The following is a 21,119-nucleotide window of genomic DNA, read 5'->3' on the forward strand; positions in this document are numbered from 1 at the left end:
GGGTGGGGAATGGGTGGGTGATTTAGTACGCGGTGATGGGAGGGGGGTGTACAGGTGAGACAGTACGTCCAGGGTGGGGGGTGGGTGAGAGAGCAGACCTTCGTTGAGCACCCACCGACTTGGATTCTGTACCTGGAAGCTGCAGGTGAGTTTTCTTACGCGATTTGTTTTGACAGGTGCTAAAGCGACTTTTGTCATTCCGATCGGTAACTCTGCGTTCGGCTGCGTCTCGGAAACCTCTGCGTTCGGCGTTTCTCACTTGGTGCCCCAAGAAATGAAAGACGCCGACCGCGAATTGTCCGCAATTATCACTTACCGCCCTCCGCCGGAGGCGATATCGAGAGGCCGTGCTCCAGCAATCTGGAGTGAAAATTGGGCTGCAGGTTCACGCAGCCTCCATTTTATCCAGCAGGAGGCTCTGCGGATTAGCGGGCTGTCGCTCTCTGAGACATTGTCGGAGCTTTAATTCTCCCATTTAACTCGCTCTTCACGCTATGCTGAGCTTGCGGACGAATTCGGTGAACTCGTGCTTTGGCGGAGCACCTCGCACCCGCTAAAGGTAACATCAGCAGAGCAAATCTCTCTCGCTCCCATTTACACTGTTCACTGGAAGGTTCTTTATTTTTATTTGTCCAGTCGCCCTACGTCTGCGTGTACACGTCTCTGCACTCAAAGTACGCCGCCGGCTTGTTAACGAGGCAGGGAGGCGGGAGTCTTGCGGGGCGGAGGGACTTTGCTTCTTGTTGGAGAGCGAAGACGAGAACACCGGGAGAACCGGCGCTGCCCATGCGGCACCTCGCGGGTGATGCGAGACCTGAGCCACTGCCGCGCCCCTCGCTGCCGGGCCTCGCGCCCCAACCGTGAGCAGCATGCGAGGCGGGCGGCAGTGGCGTGCCTCGCTCGCCGTTTGCCTCAACTTCATGGCTTTGCTTTTCTCGTCCACGGCCTTCCTGAGCACGTACTGGTGCGAAGGAACTCAGCGGGTACCGAAGCCTCCGTGCCCGACACACCGCGGGAAGGGAAGGGCGAGCAATTGTCTCCGGCTGAACGGGAGCGTGTCTACTCGGGCTGCGAACACGTACAGCTGGGAGGCAGGAGATGACAAATTCCTGCTGCGGTACTTTCACACCGGCTTGTGGTACCTGTGTGAGGAAAGCATCACAGGTGCAGGTGAGGCCGCGCACTGTGCAGCGGATATGTATAACGAGGACGTGTGACCGCGAATCCGCATGGAAATGCCTTTCTGTTTACGGTTAACCAACACTACCTTGGGATAAACATGTAACTCCTTGGGTAGAAAACATTTGAGGGCACCCACTCTTCGCGTTTCGGTTCTCGGTAAACAATAAACTCTCTCACAACTCGCTCGAGCTTTCCCTGATACATGCGAATTCACCACAAATTATCTTCCCACACTTCAACCACCACCCCTCTCCCTCAAAACCCTCACCCTCACCCCCAAACCCTCCACTCACTCTCCTGAATCTACCCTCAACACACCTCACCCCACATACATCCTCCAACCCCCTCTCCCTGAGAACACTCTGCCACCAATTCCCACCTTGTGAATACCTCCCCTGAACCCACCCTCCAAACTTCAAATCTCTCACGAGACCCACCCGACCGTACCGTCCCACCCAACACCCCCCCCCATCACACTCATCCTCCACCCCCGCACTAATTGAAAGAAATTGAAGTGAAACACCCGCACAAGATTCGCACGATGCTCTCACTCGACGCTCCTCAGCACACACCACACCAAGCGAACTGCCTTTCACTCTGGGACAACGAGCTTCACACTTCAGTGCTAATGGAGCCCTGGTCGACCCCTAGGAATGTGTGAACCACACTTTATTAATCTGTTTAAGAACACCCATCACCAATTAGCATTTGTCACAGCCAGCTTCATGCTCGCCTACACTTCTGCTTTGAAGATCAGATTAACCACGCCATCGATTAATGCACCAAGATGTATTCCCTTCACCTATTAAGTATTGCTTATACCTCTTGAGACTGCACTCTGCCTCAACGTGGTGTGAACCCTTGAACCACCATGATTAATGGGATTTTTCTTGGTGGCCGCAAGTGCGGAGAATCTCTAATCCTGAGACGTTCACTTTGTCCACTCCCACTCTCATCTTCATTTCTTGCACTTGAGGTTCTGTCAGTCTACTTGACCGTTTGTCTTCTGGGAATGCTACGGATCTCCAATGGGTCCACTTCCAGGTATTGTGGAGGAGTGCCCTGCAAGGATCCCACAGTGCCGTACCTTTATCGGATTCTGTGCCAACCAGTTGGTTATCTGTCTCCCTTTCAAAATGTTCAGATAACCCGTACAAATAACTGGGTTTACAGGAGGACGATGCATGAATTAATTTGTTAACCCTAATCCTAACCCTACAACTTACACTTGACAACCCACCGATCGGCAGCAGAGTCGCCAAAAAGAAAGACTAGGGGGCTTCCACTGAGTTCTTCACACCAGACATGTTGGCCACGGCCACTGTGCCATATTTCCACTCTGGATAATCTGCTCAGCATCGATCTTGCCGATATCCCTTTCCCACATCACAATATTCCAAAGGGATCCTGTTTTCTGGAAATGTACCACCTGGTGCTGCCAGTTGGTGAATGATCTCTCCGATCGATTATAACTCAACTTTCGCATTGTAAGGAAGTCTGATCCAAAGGGGCTCGAGAGATTGCCGCATCGTGTTGCTCTGAGTGAAGATTCAAATGTCACTTCCCTAAAATGTCAGAACGTCCTCGCAGTAGAAACGCTGTGGGTGCTTCGCACGCCGATACAAGTCGCTGTGACTGTATTTTAACAACAACAAAAAAAAATTGTATACAGGGTCCAGGCTCGTGGAAGGGCTGGGGCACAGAACGGATCAGGACTCAATCAAACAAAAGGAAAAGCAGGAGAAGGGGGTGGGGGGGGGGGATGCCAACATCAGGGCAGAGGGATAAAATAGGAGACGGACAACAAAGGATGCAGGTAAGCATTAGGGGTAGGGGAGAATATGGGGGAGGGGGGTGGATAAGACAGATACAGAAGCAAACTCTCAGGATGGGAAAGACTGGAAATTTAGGGGTGAGGGTGTTTCCGTGGTAGAAAACATCATGTTTATGTTTTTGGATGGGCGTGATGTGACATGGTAGCCTGAAGGGAGGAATTACATCAAAGAGAATGTGAAAGTTGGTTCCACAGGTGGGGGGGGGGGGGGAGAGAGAGGAGCGAATTATTCAAGATGAGTAGTGATTCTGGATTTTGGGAGTTTCACCAGAAGATGGTCGCTGGTGGACCGCCACAATATACGTGGATCTCTTGGCCCTCAAAAGGGTGAGAGCAGCTCTACGTACAATGAATGGGTTTCATACTTGTTTAAAGCATTCAAACCTTTGACTCGTTCTTCTTCGAATAATCCGTCTGTATGACTATTGTTTCTGCAATGGATATTATTTTAACAATCAAGCTGAGAGTACCTTGACCTCTAACAATGAAGCATGTTGTTACTGGTCACATGTCCTCCGTATACCTGACTGTGGTTTAAATGTAAATGATTTCTGCGTTCCTGAAAACTATATCAATTGTTCGGAATATTACTTATTCTTCCTCCTTGTATAAATCTTCCTTATTACCTCCGCAATCGAAGGTGGACGGAGATTATGTTTTCACCCATGTTCGTCTGTCTGTGAGCACGATATCTCAAAAGATTACGGACAAATTTGGACGAAATTTGGTGGACAGGTTGGGGATGTGACAAGGACGAATTGATTCAATTTTGCTTAAGATCCGAATCCGGATTCGAGATGTTTTTTTCTAATTTTCATGGCGATTCTTCACTATTGAGCGATGGGGCCAAAAACGATACATAGCATGATATTTAAAAACGTTCTGGACGGGTTATGATAAAACTAGGTGGATGACTTGGTTAGGTGACAAGAACAAGCCGATTCGATTTTGGTTCAGGTCCGAATCCAGATCTGACCTCTCGGTGAGATACAAAGTGTAAACCGTTCAGCCTGACGGAGGTATGCACTCCACCGAGTGCTGTTCTAGTTGTTCTGCTTTTCCCTTTCACAATTAAAATTTAGAAAACCCATCTCTGCATGATGTATGTACATCGATGTTTCCTGTGCGATATTCATTCGATTTCACATCGGTTTAAAATTGATAAACAAGTAACTGCCGTCACAGTCGTGTGCAGGTCTGTTTTGACGCCTTGTTGCATTCCCTTCTTTTGGAATGCTATAATAAGACGACGATTCTCATCGATTTTCTGTTGTTTCTTTGCAAAATTGTTAATGATCACATTGTATACATTTTGGAAGCTATACCATGAGTTCTAATCCTGTGTTCAGCCTTCTGCAATTTGCGTGAAGATTTGGAATTGCATCGGCTACCCTCTTGCGCCTTTTCAAAAAAACAAAAAAAACCAACCCGATTGACCATTGCTGATGATCTTGCATTTCCATAGACAGTTCACTATCAGATTGACTGACAGGCAACCCTTCTTGGCAAAGATACAATTTGGCTGTATTTCCTCGAAGGGCTGTCTTAAGGCCAAGGTTATGCCCTTTCAATTCTGAAGCAGGAGAAAAAGAAAATGTGCCAGTGAGTCTGAAAAGATCTCTTGAGTTGCCCCGGGGGGCTTCAGCAGGAGTAAAGAGTTGGCAGGTACACACGCTGCATCTATTTATGTTGAATTCACTTTTCATTCAGTTGAACCGCATTCGTTTGTGCTCAGATGAAAACGATTCACAGTCTTGGTGCATTTAATCTGATCGACATAAGCAGGGGGATTAAATGACAGGTGTGCATGACCACTGACTGGGTGTGCCGATATTGGCCAGATGATCAAGGCATTTGGTCCGAATTGACAGATGGAGTCTGTACTCTTAAAATCTGAAAAATAACAATAATAACCTTGATCTGATCAAGCAATTTTATTAAACCTCCCTAAGTCTCTATCATGTATCAAAATGTTATTTTTGCGATTATCGTCATCCAGAATTGTGATTATACTTTGTTTTTTTTAAATCCTTTACAAGATCGATGCTCATGGGTATCAACTGATAGTTGGCCGTGGCAACGGATAGACACTTCTGGTTCAGGAACTTCAGGTTTGGGTTTTTTTTTTTTTGCATGTGTGCTTAAATATGCAGCTGCCGCTTCCATTGCATCAGAGCTATGTGATCCGAAGCGGCTCCGTTGTGTTTTTCTGTTATATTTTCGTTTCAATGCTACTGTTTGTGTTTTTGTCCAATTTTTCATGTTAAGTCATACCTTGTTATGCTGTGTTGTCGAAATTTGTTTTCGTGTTCAAGACCTACTCCTCTGATAGCCGTCGTGAAAAATCTGTGCCATTCAACTTCTTCCTTCTGAAATATCTTACTTTCTACCTCCTCACCGTTATCCTATTTCCCCTCCTCCCTTCAAAAAATAATTCCTTTCAGGTCTTCAAGACAGCTGTCCACCACCATCTCGAATCACCTCCCATCCAAACCATTATCTTTTCTACCCTCGTTAAACCCACCCAATAAGTCGACCTTCCAAATTTCAAGTTTTTCCTTCCTGAGTTTCCTTCTGGATTCATTTTGTCTACCCTAAGTGTCCTCCTCCACCCCACATTCTTGCCCACACCCCTTATTTATCAGTCTCCCTCTTAATAAGAAAGGGAATGAACGAACAGGAAAAGAAGATATATATTGTTCCGAATTCGCGCCCGCCGGCGTGCGATCGGCCACGTGACTCGAATCGCGGCACGTCGCCCACCGGACGGACAATTCTGTCGTGACCCTCTCGGACTAACGCCGGGAGCTAGTCACGGGTGGGCCTTTCGGCCTCACCACGATCGTGCCAATCGGCCACCCGCGTGGGATAGGGTTGTTCGCCAAACTCGACCGACCTAAGTACCCACGCGGATGGTAAACCGGGCGATCGCACCTCACCGCAGGTCGACTCCGGACACGGGCCGCTTAAGCGGTCCGTTCCGTGCCATCGGGATAACCGAGCGGTGTTATCGTCGGCCTCGACGGTTCCGATTAATTATCGGGCGTATTAAGCCCACGACGAACCCATTACGTGAAGCAAGATGGAGATTCAACAAAGGGAAGGATGCAGCGAAACGGGGAACAAGTTCACACAAGCACTTTATTCACACACATACAGAGCACACATATACAGCCAACAGAATCAGAAATGCACATGTATCAATTTAAAACAACAAAAAACAATGCAGAGCTACGACCGAATACGCGAACACAAGGCAACACTTAAAACAATACTACTTGACGGACGGCGCCACCCACAGACATTTACACCAAACCCCAAAAGAAAATGGAAGTGCGACTTCCCTGATCGCGTCGAGTCCTCCTTTTGCGTCCGCAACTCCGAGCCCCTCCGGTGTGGTCCGCGAGCTCGTGCCGCGTGTAACTCGTGTGGTCCACTCGACGGTACGGACGGGGTTTTGGGGAAACGGACGGGGTTTGTTTGGCGCTGTTTTCTGCACTCGCGCACGGATCAAAGAAGCAAGGCAGGAACAACAAGCTCGCGACTCGAACCAGAAGACGACCATGAACCAGAAGACAAACATAAAGACCAACCCTCGACCAACAACACCTCAAGGTCCGTCCTGTCCGCCTTTTGTAGCGCGGGGCTGCGCCCTTCGCTCCGCCCCGTTTTCGGCCCCGCCTCCCTTCGAGCTTCTTGGAGAAGCCTCTCGAAGGGGGCGTGACCTCTCGCTCCCCCCTCCACCCCGCGCCGTCAGTCTTGGCTCAGAGCCAGGGAATTATTCCCCCAAAATCAGACCCCTCCTTTACATGACCTTTGACCCCTGCGCGGATCGCACCTCCCCCACACCGAGCGCGGAGAATTTCGACGGGAGAAACAGGCGGGAAAACTCCCGTGCATCGTTGTTGGGTTTTGTTTGTTCCCAGAGATCGTAACCACACAGGGCCTACTGAATGGCGAGTGGCGAAGATGTGGTAGCGTAGATGGTGGAGGTGGCGTGGTTGTAGTGTGGTTGGGGCTGTGGTGGGGATGGCGTGGTTGTTGAGATGCTGTTTATTTGAAATAAAAGATTGAACAGAAAAAATGGCTAACTCAAAGCGTCGCAGCCCGGATGGATCACATAATTTCCCTCTACACAACGGGTTTGGGCTAACTACACATGTACTTAGAGATATCTCACCTACGGGACCTGAATGGTTGTTTGCGAATTTCCACGACCGTAACAATATGTATGTATATATGTATATATGTATATGTATGTATGTATATATATATATATATATATATATATATATATATATATATATATATATATATATACATATATATATATATCAAATACAACCTGTTGCTTCACTTATGGGGACAATAAGTGGTGGGGGGGTGGAAAGAAAGAGGAGAGAGAGGATGAAGAAGGGGGAGCGAGGAAAGGGACAGCGAAAAAGTGGGGGGGTGGGGTAGGAGGTGAGGAGAGCAACACCTCACCAAACATTGCTATATACTGCGTGGAGGGGTGTGTGTGTGTGTGTGTGTGTGTGTGTGTGTGTGTGTGTGTATGTGAGAGAGACAGACAGAGAGAGCGACAGAGGTGTGGGGGAAGCGAGGAGGGACAGGCAGACAGACAGACAGACAGACAGACAGACAGACAAAGAGAGAGTGGGGGGGGGGTGAGGAGGAAAAAATCATAATAGACAAGTGAGGGGTGGTGGTGGAATTAGGAAAGAAAATGATATGTGATGCTTCATGACCGAACACATAAAAAAACTCGTGGGGGAGCACTCGGGAGAGTGCAAAACCTCCGCCGCCAATACTGCTGGGTCATTCAAGTGAACCTTATATCTTATTCATTAAATATGATGGCAACAGTGCTGACAGTTATAGTTCTTTTCTCCAACATTTTTTTTTTGGGGGGGGGTAGAAATCACTTAAAACATGTAGAAATGCAAAAAAAACCATTTTTTTTTCTCTAACATTTTTTGGGGGGAGGGGGTTGGAAATCACTTAAAACATGTAGAAATGCCAAAAAAAATTTTTTTTCCTTTTTTTGGGGAGGGGGGGAACAATTTTTCTTTGGGGGGGGGAGGTTGGAAATCACTTAAAACATGCAGAAATGCAAAAAAAAAAATTTTTCTCCAACAAATTTTTTTTGGCGGGGGGGGGGGGACCAAGTCCAAAATTTAATGGCATCATCCTTGAACCATACCTAACCCCCCCCCCGCCCCACCAAGTTTCGTCGAAATTCTTCAAGGAGTTTTTCCGTAATACTGTTCACAAACAAACAAACAAACAGAAAGGGGTGAAAACAGTAACCTCCATCCATCTTCGAAGATGGCGGAGGTTAACGAGAAAGGCACTTAGTAGAGCGCATACCTCTGTCACACAATGCCTGATCCACAAGAACAATACGTTTTGAGATATCGTGCTACATATCCTTTTTAGCCATATGTCTCATTGGTGAGCAATCACTTTAAAAATTATCAGATCCGGATTTCGATCTTCACCAAAATGGAATCAATTACTTCTTATCACACACCCAACGTGTCTACTAAGCCTCATCCGAATATGTCCACAACTTTTTGAGATATCTTGCCACATATCGTTTTTAGTCCCATCTCTCAATGGTGAAGAATCACTTTAAAAATTATAGCAGTAAGATCCGGATCCAGATCTTCACCTAAATCTAATCGGTTCAGCCGTGACACGCACTCAACCTGTCAACAAAATTTCATCCAGATCCGTCCACAACATTTTGAGATATCCTGTACACAAACAGCCATCAAACACAGACAAATAGGCAGAAATGGGTGAAAACAACTCCTTCACCTTCAGTGGCGGAGGTTACAAAAAATCACGTCAGAACAGCTGTACACACAACGACACAACAGGATTTGTAAAGGTAACCGCTGGAACATCTGCAAAAACTTTAATTTTCCAGTTCCATAAAATTTCTGGGAAAATGAACCAAAAGCAATCACTGAAAACACTGAAAACTCACGTACGACCTAATGATCCCATCGAGCGTGAACATCGAAAACAAAGCATTGCAACCAGATATCATACTTGGGTATAAAAAAAGGGAGAAGAAGGCATTGTGAATTGAGGTGTTAATATTAGTGATTTTGGACTAAACGAAACAGAAATCAAGAAAATGACCAAATACCAAGACCTCAAGAATGACGTGAAATTATCCTGGAAGCTGAAGAATGCAAAACTTGTACACGTGATATTTCTTTTTTGTTTTTTTTTTTGTATACCTTGGTCGAGGCTCGTATGAGAGCTAACACACAACTCACAACAAGGGGGCATGAGACAAGAGGGGTGGGAGTGGGAGGGACAAAACAGTGGGGAACAGACACATTCGGTGAACTGTGGAAGGGAGAGGGATGGGGATGGGACGGGGAACATGGCGAAGAGAAGATGGACATTATAGGGACTTTCAGGAAGGAAAGCAGGGGAATTGAAGGAAGTGGGCTTGGGTGGATTATCGGGGGTAGAAAAGATCGAGGATTTGGATGGGGGATGATAAGAGGTGGTGGTGAACAGCTGTTTTGAAAGCCTGGAGGGAAGAATGGGAATGAATAGAGTGAGGAAGTTTATTCCAAAGGTGGGAAAAAAAGAGGAATGAAAGAGTGAAGATGAGCAGTGATTCGTGATTTTGGTAGTTTTACCAGAAGGGGGTTGTTGGCGGACCTTGAGCGCTCTGTGGAAATGTGGTGGGGACAAATCGCAGAGAGAGCAGGGGGGCAAGGCTGGAGAGGAGTCGGTAGAAGACAGAAAGACCACCGACCAACCTGTGGTGATTGATTGAGAGGCCCAAAGACTCAGCTTCATTGCGGGAGATGCCGATGATCTTAAATGCCCTGGTTTCGACAGCGTGAAGCCGAGAAAGGTGGGAGGCAGGAGCACCAGCCCAGAGAGGAGAGCAGTACTCCATCAGGCTATGGACAAAAGCTTTGTAAGTGGTCAGGAGCTCAAGAGGGCCGAGGAAGGACTTTGCACGACGGAGGATTCCCAGTCGGCGACTGGCTTTTGAGGCGAGGTTGGAAATGTGACTTTCCCAGGAAAAGTCATGGCAGATAGTGAGACCCAGAAGCTTGAAAGAAAAGACTTCTTCCAGAGGATTGTTGAGAAAGTGGATGGGTGGGTTTTCTAAACGGTCCTTTCGAAGAGACATAGTGAGAGTGTGAGATTTGTCTGGATTGAAAGACATGTTCCACGTGTTGGACCAGTTTGTGATTTTATCCAGATCTGCAGTGAGCGAAGAAGCTGCTGATTGCCGGTCTGAGGGATGACAGATGATACTGCAGACGGTGGAGTCGTCGGCAAAGAGAAATAGAGGATTTTCCAGAGAGTCGGAGAGATCATTGATGAAAACCAGAAAAAGAACAGGGCCCAGAATGCTACCTTGAGGAACTCCAGCTTGGACAGGAAGAGGGGATGAAAGAACTCTATTTAGGGCCACACGTTGACTGCGACAGGAGAGGAAGTCTGCGAGCCATGAGTGGAGATGGCCTTGGATACCATGGGAAGAGAGTTTGGTGAGTAGTGCAGGGTGCCAGACTGTGTCAAAAGCACGTGATATGTCCAGGGATACGGCTCGGATTTCCTGTCTGGCATTGAGTACCTCCATCCATTGATGGGAGAGCAGAAGCAGCATATCCAGGGTAGAGTGACGTGGTCTGAAACCAAATTGATGATTGGAAATCAAGCCATTGGAGAAGAGGAAGGATTTCATTTCTGAAGCGATGATGGATTCCATCACCTTGCTGATGATTGGGAGAAGGCTGATTGGTCTGTAGTTACAGGGATCTGTTTTTGCACCTTTTTTATGCAGGGCAGTGATGTTAGCAGATTTCCAAGCAGATGGCAGATGACCTTTGGCAAATGAGAGGGTGAATAGAAGAGAGAGAGGGTGAGCAAGAGCAGAAGAGCAGGCTTTGAGGACACGTGGGCTGATGCCGTCTGGACCGGTTGCAGAATCTGACTCGAGGTTTGAAAGCAAGCTCTCCACCTTGTCAGGAGAAAAGGACACAGAGTCCAGGGACAGTTGGGTGCGACTGGGTAAGGTGGGTAGAGAAAGTGATGAGTTTAGGACACAAGATTTAGCTGCAAACACCGAGTTTAGACATTCAGCTTTATCACGTGTGGAATCAGCAGTGCGGCCATTTGAGGTAAGGGAGGGGATGGAGGGGGAACATACACCAGAAACAGATTTGATTAAACACCACCAGGATTTTGAGGAGGGAGAGAGGTTTGAGAGTTCAGACTTGAGATGAGAAAGATGTTGTTTTCTGGCTCTCCTGAGGGTAGATACACACTTGTTCCGAGCTTTGTGGAAAGAACTGAGATTGCCCTCAGTTGGGTTTGCTTTCCATGAGGCAAAGGCAAGTTGTTTCAGGACAACTGCCTCGCCACAAGCTTCAGTAAACCAAAGGCGGGAGGAAGGGTAGGACAACTGAACACAAGAGGGGATAAATCTGTGCTTGAGGGAGAGCAAGTTTCTTTGAAAGAATTCCCAGGATGAGTTGATGTTTGAGAAAGTAGCGATAGGAGACCAGTCTGTAAGTTTGATGGCTGCTCGGAGACCCTGCCAATCGGCTTGAGTGAAATGCCAGACTCGACGGCGGTGAGGTGGTTCTCTGATAACAGCCAGAGAGATGTCCACTTTGACAAGGACGTGGTCAGAAGAACCGATTGGAGCGAAGGAAGAGCAGCAGATATTGTCAGGGAAATTTGTCAAAATCAGATCCAGAAGAGATGGAGTACTATTGGTTGAGATCCGGGTCGGGAAGTTGACCGATTGAGTCAGTCCTCATGAGTCACAGAAAGCTTTTGCTGAGGTGCCATGGCAGGTGAGAGAGGTACCCACACATAGCCAACTGGCGTGATGACAATTGAAGTCACCACATATGAGGAATAGAGAGTTTGGATGAGAAGATAGAAGTTGGTCCATGTTTTCGGATAGTGAGGTGTAGATGGAGTCATCACTGTTCGGTGGACGGTACAGTAAACATATAAACATGAGGTGGGAGTGGAGGGGAAGCCGTAGCCAGAGGTATTCCTGGGGGTGTGGGGGAGTGAGAGCAGTGCATGGAGAGTGAGGAATAGAGTCTTTGATGAAGAGAGCAACACCTCCACCAGGACGAGGCTCAGGTCTGTCATACCGGAGGAGGGAGTAACCGGGGAGAGATACTTGGGATTCAGACACGTCTTGGGAGAGGAAAGTTTCTGTTAGGCAGATTATGTCGGGTTTGTCAGTCGCAACCTGTATGGAATAATCTGAAAGGTTTGAGCGAAGGCCCTGGATATTTGAGGTCCACCCTTTTAATGAAGAGGTAGGGGAGGAGGCTTTGGGTGCAGGGGTGGAGGGGAGGGGGAGGGTAGGACAAGCGACGAGGGGGGGAGGTAAGGATGGTTGTTGAAAGAGTGTGGGGTATTGCAGAATAGCTCGGGGAGGGGGCCGAATGAGGAGGAGAAAAGGCTCTGTGGTGCTGGGGGAGAGGGGGGACAAGAGACAAGGAAGAAGGAAGTTCAGGATTTGAGGAGGTGGAGTGAAGAGATGGAGGTGAGAGGGCAGTGGAGGGAGGCAGCTTGGTGGATGAGAGGGGGGGCAACTTTGAGAAGGATGAGTGAGGGGGATGAAAGGTGGGAGAAAGGTGAGGGGGGAATTTTTGAGAGAGGTGAGATCGAGTCTTGCGGGGAGAAGAGTGGGATAGTTGCTTTGAGAGTGAGAGTGAGGGGTGAGGGGGGTGAGTTGGCACTGAAGTTGGAAAAAAAGAATGGTTGATGGAAAGCGAACATTCATAGCAAACTGTGGTTTTTAAAAGTTTTAGGTCAGAGATGCGATTTAACACAATTCTTGATGGATGCAATAAAGGCGAATTCAGAGAATGGAGAGAAGAAACGCTGTAATAGTTGGATTTTTTAGGCAAGGAATGAAGGAGAGGTCGAAATGAGAGCAGTCTGTTAAAATAGCAGAAGAGTGGTGCATTATGAAACAGTAAAGAGTACCACATGTGTGAGAGAGGAAGATGAAGCATTATAAGATCGTTTTTGTTGTTAATATTAATGTTTGAAAGAGTTTTCAACAGATTAGGTCATGAAAATGTCGAAGAAAAATCGAGGAAGAAGACGAGGAGGAAGATAAGAGGAAGATAAGAGGAAGAAGAAGAAGCAGAATCGGGAGAAGGTCAGCGTGTTGTTGTTGGGTATTTTTTATTTTTTGAGATAAGAAAGAGATTAGTTGGGAGAATGGGGGATGTTAGGAAAGTGGGGAGGATGAAAATTGAAGGTAATGGGGAGGATAGAAATTTAAGGTAATGGGGAGAAAAAAAACAAAAAAAAACGATCAAACACCGAGTGGAACCGGTAGGCCTCAGGCCTAGGCCTCAAACACCCGGTAAGAACGTCGACAAAATAGCACGATTTTTGAAACAAAACCGAACTAGGAACACACAGTAACATGTAGGTGAGAAAATTAAACAGTTAAAACGGGACAAATAACGACCGGAAACTTAACTTTGAGAACGTCAGCAGAGAGCCCCAAAAGAAAACCTCTCGTCGCTCCAAACCCGGAACCGGAAGTCCAAACGAAGTTGTCATGGGAATGGTGACAAAGAACCTCACAGAGATATTAAACACCATCCCTGGGAATATTATTACAAATTAACTCCATTTGAAAGCCGTCCGGGGATCAGTGACGATTCTGAAAAGAGCCCTCAGCACAAAACTTTGAGAACAAAAAACTTCACAGCTTGGTCCATGAATCGTGACCCCTTACTGACATGAAGGTGGATCCTTTAAGCCCACCCTGGGAGGACTCAATTCCACATTCTGAAGCCCCATATGTTGACTGACACACACACACACACACACACACACACACACACACACACACACACACACACACACACACACACACACACACACACACACACACACACACTGAGAAGTGGGAGGGCTCCATTCCTCTTTATGGAAACCATATATGGAGATAACAACCAACAACCAACAACCAAAAACAAAAACAACAACAACAACAACAACACACACACACACACAAACCCATGCCAAGTTCCCTTATGGTAATGCAGTTTCTATACACATACACACATACACACACACACACACACACACACACGTACATAAAATGACAAAACAAAGATTTACCTTTAAACAGAGTTCTTTGAAAGAGGAATTAAAGTGGGAAATTAGCAAAATTCAATTGAAAAATATATCAAGGCACAGAACACAAAATGTCGATCTCTGCTCTACGCCTTCATCGCCAGATCATGGCAAACACGTGGTCGGATGGACCTTATTGTTTTTATATATGTATCGAAGTCGAAGTGAGGCATGGATTTTATGAAAAGGAGATTGCACAAAAAGGTAAAACGAAACGATGTCCTGTAAAAAGTAAAATTACACATTTTTCAGCGGATGAGACACCTCCTGAGGCACCCCAATTCTCACGTGCGGGATTCTCGTCTACGTACGTCTCATCGATACAGGTACTTTTATGGAAATGAACAAACAAGCAGCTTGAAGAGCGCTCACCAAGTGGCTTAAGCACTCAAGCAAGCACTCCAACAAAATTGGTTGATAAGAAACGGCTCACTTGGTACACGATTAGCAATCACTGAACTGTCATATTTTACATACACCTGGCAGAGATGCCCGAAATGTCAAATATGTCCGAATTGGACAAATGAACACTTTTCTCGAAGTCGGAACTACTTGTAAGTTCGATTCTGGGGCTTAAATTTTGTAATTCTGCTTAGTTTATGAGATTCTCGCAGTGATTGCATGTGCGGAAATGAAATAAAGCAATGAACTCTGACATCTCTGGGCATTTATAAGCATTTCAATGTACCCAGCAATTTGTAGCTATGATGAACAGGCATTCGATAATAATGAGTGAGGAAAGTGAAATAAAAAAACTTATTGTTAAGAAATCGTTGCGGCCTGTTCCAAGTCAAGGCATGGTTGAGCAGGCCAAAAACTTGGAGGCTTCAGACCCCAGCGAGGTTACCTAGGATATGCCTTAATACCCCATAGAGAGTGGTGACCGAGGATGTGCCTGATGAAGGATATAATTAAATAAGGCCGTTAATTATCTTCAAATGGGGTGTTTTAATTAACTTAAACACCCAATTTTCACTCCTGAACTTCCTTGCAGTTTTCTTAGGATGCATGCAAAGTGTCAGGCTGCGAGGTTTTATAGTTTTGGAGTTGTAGAGGAGACACACAGACTGACACACACACTGACATTTATTTGTATAGATTTTCAAGATCTGAATTGGCTCTACCCCCACTAAATCGATCATTTTCTGCAACTTTTATTTCATGACATTTTCAATAATAAGCTCTCCTTATTATTGATTTTTTTATTGGAAATTTGTTGGAAATTTATTGGAAAATTTTATTGGAAATTTTTATTGGACTCGTTTTTTATTGGAAATTTGTGACACCACGCCCCCCGCCCCCTTTTCAAGAAGAAAATGCCAAAATGGACAAAAAAAGTTTTTTGACCAAATGTAACTAAGCTTCTACAGGCACAACATCAGGGTTCCCTCACTAATCCCTGAAAGTTTCATCTTCTTCAGTCAATTCTTATCGGAGAAGTCGAAGATACTGTTATGCATTCGTGCCTGCCGGCGTGCGATCGGCCGCGTTTCTCCAATAGCAGCCGCGTCGCCCACCGGACAGACAATTCAGTCGTGACCCTCCTGGAACGATCGCCAGAAACCAGTCACGGGTGGGGGTTTAACCTCACCACAGCCCAGTCCGCATTCTACCCGCGCGAAATAGGGTCACTCACCGAATATCGAAATACCTAAGTACTCGCGTAGGTAACCTACCGAGGGGCCGTACCTCGCCGCAGGTCGGCTTGGGAAACGAACCGCTTAAGCGGTCCATTCCGTTCTACAGCGATAACCGAGCAGGTATTATCGCCGACCTCAACGGATCCGATTCTCTTTACCGGGTGTTTAAAACCCAACTAATTATTCCACGATGCAAGATGGCATTTTCAACGGGGAAAAGACGCAACGAACTGGGAACATTTCACAAGCAAGGACATTTATTATTTACACACACACATCACAAGCAAGGCAGTCATGCACGTATGTACAACCAGGCAGTAATGATGCAATAATACAAGAAAGGAAGCAAAAGCAATACCACCGAATACGAGCAAGGATCAATGTACATGCACAATCACTTATACAGTCGTTACTTCACAAGACACGGCGCCACAGCATTCATTCAAAAGCAAAGGAATGGCCACTCCCAAAGATGAGAGTGGCAGACAGGGTCCGTGGACCTTTATAGTTCATGAGCTTTGGTTGACCGAACGGGCTCACGAGACTGATGCGGCTTACCCGCACCGTAATGGTGCAACGATGGGCAGGTCGTGACGCCTTCTCCCCATGGCCACTAGGACAGCCGCGCCTGATTGCCGCCTTGCCAAGGCGAGGTGATCCGGGCCTCGGCCGGCAACGCGGCTGAGAGGAATGAACGGGTCTATCAACGCTCTCTCAGCGCTGATGCTCGACAAGAGTTGATGCCCTCTTAGACCCCGTCCGTCCCTCAGCGATGCGCGGATCGCGCCGAGGTCCGATCACCTCGGACTGGCTTGGCGGTGGCAAGCTCTCTCCGGCTGTGGTCTCCACCAAAGATCGTAAAGCGGAGCAAGATAGCCCACTTGTGCGAAACAGTAAAGTAAACAATGGACACCCTCGGCGGCCATTTTAGCAGGCAGGCAGAGCGAGCTTGCGCTGAAAACAACCCGGAATTATTACCACCAGAATGGCTTGTGAACACGAGTAATAATAATTTTTATTTTGTTTCTGGTGTTCTTAATTTCTTGCCTGGGGCAGGGTACATTAAAATGCATTCTAATGAATTTGCACTTTATTAAAGTCAAAGCTTACTGCATATTTCAGTTATGACCATCATCATGTTTTTCTATAGTACAGCCCATAAATCCATAAACATGGATTTCACTCTACCAGAATCCCTTTAACCCCTTTGAGCTTCATATACATGTCCTAATATATCCAGTGTAAATGCTTGGAAGGAGTGATTCATGTCTCATATATCATAAGGATAAATTATTTCATACTCTGTGATCTCATGATTTGAACTACAGCCTACATTTATCTATATTTGATCTACATGCAAATGTATGGGTACTACAGTTCTTGTTTAATTAAGATCATTAATCTGATTTAATAATGGTTTCATGATATTTGCATGTAATAACATAATATATTCCAGACCTTTATAGAATCTAATGTTCATTCAAGCACATGGCTCTGTCGCAAAACGAAGGAAAACAAACAGATCATTCATTTCTGCTGTCATGATGCATTACATACAAGTACATTGTGGGGATAGGATTTAAAATTGTACAAGACATTGAAATGTATATGAACACTGGAATGTTTAAATACATGGACACCTGTGCATCTAATATTTTGATCTAATACCGACTTAATGTAGTGCAACTAATTGAAAATAATTTATCTTTTCATTAATTGTCAGGAGATGATGCAATGCTCAGCATGGGTAACTGTAAGTTTCATTTCCACCTGTAAAATGTGTGAAAAATCATTGCAGGTAAACGTTTAAAAGTACATTTGCCAATGACACGTAACTTTTCTTTTTTTTCTAGTGAAGTAAATCCACATGCATCAATGAAGACACTGGAAAATGCAGACTTGTAAAGGAAAAGAAAGAAATACTGTACTTGGAATACAAAGGCATTTGTAAATATATTGTAAAGTTATGAAGTTTAAATAGAAATTCTTCCATATTTATGTGTACAGCAATCATTTTGATATTGTAACAGGTTATTGCATTTTGAATGTTTGCTGTTTGCATTGTGTGTGTGTGTGTGTGTGTGTGTGTGTGTGTGTGTGTGTGTGTGTTGTGTGTGTGCGTGTGTGTATGTGTGTGTATGTGCGTGTGTGTGTGTATGTGTGTAAGTGTGTGTGTGTGTGTGTGTGTGTGTGTTTCTGACTGTGTGTGTATGTGTATGTGTGTGTTTCTGACTGTGTGTGTGTGTTTCTGACTGTGTGTGTATGTGTGTGTTTCTGACTGTGTGTGTATGTGTGTGTTTCTGACTGTGTGTATGTGTGTTTCTGATTGTGTATGTGTGTGTGTGTGTGTGTTTATGACTGTGTGTGTATGTGTGTGTTTCTGACTGTGTGTGTGTGTGTGTGTGTGTGTGTGTGTGTGTGTGTGTGTGTGTGTGTGTGTGTGTGTGTGTGTGTGTGTGTGTGTGTGTGTGGGGGGGTTGATCCTTGCCTCCCCTCCCGGATTTCTCCCCATGCCTAAATAGTTACTTCAAAGGACACTTTCTTGGAAGGTGATATTTATCATACAAATTGTGTTGCATGACTTCTTTTGTTGATGATGATGATGATGATGATATATATATATATATATATATATATATATATATATATATATATATATATATATATATATATATATATATATATATATATATATATATATATATATATATATATATATATATATATATATATATATATATATATATATATATATATATATATATATATATATATATATATATATATATATATATATATATATATATATATATATATATATATATATATATATATATATATCTCCAGGTAAGAATAATATACTTTCTGCATGTGTCAGGGCTTTGATTTTATCCTTTCCTCTCTCAATTTGCCTTTTCTTCTTTTTTTTATCTGTTAGCTTCTCTTCTTCTCGAGTTCTCCATCCTAATTTATTTCTTTCTCTCCCTTTCTTCTATCTCATCTCTTCTTATTTTGTGCAATTTCACTTGTGATAAAAAGAAACTGTCTTGTACATGGCTAATGTATCATCGCCTTACTCCCTTTCACGCCCCTCTCTTGCCTCCTACTCCGCGGTCAAACTACAACGAAGACAGCAGCTTGCTTGCTAAAATGGCCGCCGTACTGCTCCGTTGCATACTTCACCGAATTGAACGCGATTGCGCACGAGTGAGCTATCTTGCTGTGCTTTACGATCTTTGGTCTCCACGTAGCCCTCTGGTGTTCTCCAGGCTCTCCAATCCTTCCAGACCGCTGCAGACTGCCCTTGACTCACGCTCGGTTCTCCGACCCCTCCAGACTCACGGCTCCACCGACTGACGCTAAGCTCCATTCTGTTCGGCTTTATATAGGGCCGGGGAGACAATATTCGACCGACCCCCGGGGAGCGGACGTAGTAGAAATCACCGGCTTTCACGATCTGTCACTTTGACCCCCGACCCCCGGGGAGTGGACGTGGTAGAAATCACCAGCGTTCACGATCCGTCACTTTGACCTCCGACCCCCCGGGGAGCGGACGTGGTAGAAATCACCGGCGTTCCAAACGGCGAAAACCCTTTGCCTCTGCCTCCAGTGAAGAGGGCGTCGTATTCGGAACAAAGGTGAGGAGATGTTCATGGTGTCGGGTTGTTGATGGTTGTGGAGGTAAAAAGGGCAAAGGTGGTGGTGGTTTGGTTGTGGCCGTTTTGGAACGATGTCGGTGGTGGCGATCTGGTTGTGAGGTATGGTTGGTCCAAAATAACGATAGAAAAAGAAAAACACTATCTCAAAGGGTCGCAGCCCGGTGAATATGAAGAAATCCCTCTAAACAACAGTGAGGAAACCTATCTAACACCAACTTACCGGGATAACTGATCTGAGGACCTTTATGATGTATTGCGAATTTCCACAGCCGTGACAATACATATGTCCATAGTATATACTTTCCCTCCAAAAAAAAAAATATATATATATATATATATATATATCGCAGCTTAGCGGACAATGCGGATTATGGATTATGCGGATTATGGATTATGCGGAATCCGCTTAGCGGATTATGCGGACAACAAAACGAATTTCCATACCGGATCGGTCGAGGCCCGGGTTACCAACGGTGTCGTGGAGAAATGGTGTCGGGATAATCCTGAAGGAAGATCATGTCAAGAGGGTATTGGAGGTGAGGAGGGTGTCTGACCGAGTGATGAGTGTGAAGTTTGGAAATTGAAGGGGTGATGATGAATGTCATCAGTGCATATGCCCCACATATGGGGTGTGAGATGGAATATAAAGAAGATTTCTGGAGTGAGTTAGATGAAGTGGTGGAGAGTGTATCCAAGGATGAAAGAGTGGTGATTGGAGCAGATTTCAATGGACATGTTGGGGAAGGGAATAAAGAGGATGAGGAGGTGATGGGGAGGCACGGTCTCAACAAGAGAAATGTGGAAGGGCAAATGGTGGTAGAGTTTGCAAAAAGAATGGAAATGGCAGTGGTAAACACGTATTTCAAGAAGAAGGAGGAACACAGGGTGACATACAAGAGTGGAGGAAAGTGCACACAGGTGGATTACATCTTAAGTAGGAGATGCAACCTGAAAGAGATTAGTGACTGTAAGGTTGTGGCAGGGGAGAGTGTAGCTCGACAGCATCGATTGGTGGTCTGTAGGATGACTTTAGAGGTGAGGTTGAGGAAGAGAGTGAGGGCTGAACCAAGGACCAGATGGTGGAAGCTGAAGGAGGAAGACTGTTGCGTGAAATTTAGGGAGGAGGTGAGACAGGCGTTGGATGGTGGTAAAGATGGGTGGGATGATTGGGCAACGACAGCAGAAGTTGTGAGGGAGATAGCTAGGAAGGTACTTGGTGTGACATCTGGACAGAGGAAGGAAGATAAGGAGACTTGGTGTTGGAATGAGGAAGTACAGGAAAGTATAAGGAAGAAGGGGTTGGCTAAAAATAAGTGGGATAGTCAGAGAGATGAAGAAAGTCGGCAGGAGTACAAGGAGTGGCGTCGAAAAGCAAAAAGAGAGGTGGCTAAGGCCAAGGAAAAGGCATATGACGAGCTGTATGAGAAGTTGGATACAAAAGAAGGGGAAAAGGATTTGTACCGATTGGCAAGACAGAGGGACCGAGCTGGGAAGGATGTGCTGCAGGTTAGGGTGATAAAGGACGCAAATGGGAATGTGCTGACGAGCGAGGAGAGTGTTGGAGAAGGTGGATGGAGTACTTTGAGGAGCTGATGAATGAAGAAAATGAGAGAGAGAGAA

At 45.6% G+C, this 21,119-nt stretch overlaps 2 protein-coding genes and 1 long non-coding RNA gene across 5 annotated transcripts in view; 2 read left to right on the plus strand and 1 right to left on the minus strand.

Moving 5' to 3' along the window:
* LOC147021247 (general transcription factor II-I repeat domain-containing protein 2-like) overlaps nt 1–21,119 on the plus strand; it is a 187,511-nt gene that overhangs the window by 68,614 nt on the left and 97,778 nt on the right. The window lies entirely within an intron of this gene.
* Nucleotides 1–21,119, minus strand: part of LOC147021248 (uncharacterized) — a 228,381-nt gene that overhangs the window by 37,569 nt on the left and 169,693 nt on the right. The gene's annotated exons all lie outside the window — the stretch shown is intronic.
* Nucleotides 567–21,119, plus strand: part of LOC147021249 (germ cell-specific gene 1-like protein) — a 107,718-nt gene continuing 87,165 nt past the window's right edge. Inside the window, exons 1-2 of one of the 2 annotated variants that reach the window (XM_085891035.1) lie at nt 567–1,170; nt 5,056–5,127. In XM_085891035.1, coding sequence (XP_085747161.1) covers nt 870–1,170; nt 5,056–5,127 — 373 coding nt within the window. In that variant the 5' untranslated portion in view covers nt 567–869. The remainder of the gene's footprint in view (nt 1,171–5,055; nt 5,128–21,119) is intronic. The other variant, XM_085891036.1, reaches the window with a different exon arrangement.

The sequence above is a fragment of the Eptatretus burgeri genome, chromosome 8 (assembly GCF_056783735.1).
Source record: "Eptatretus burgeri isolate ZD-2024b chromosome 8, Ebu_testis_v1, whole genome shotgun sequence".
NCBI classification, from domain to species: Eukaryota; Metazoa; Chordata; class Myxini; order Myxiniformes; family Myxinidae; genus Eptatretus; species Eptatretus burgeri.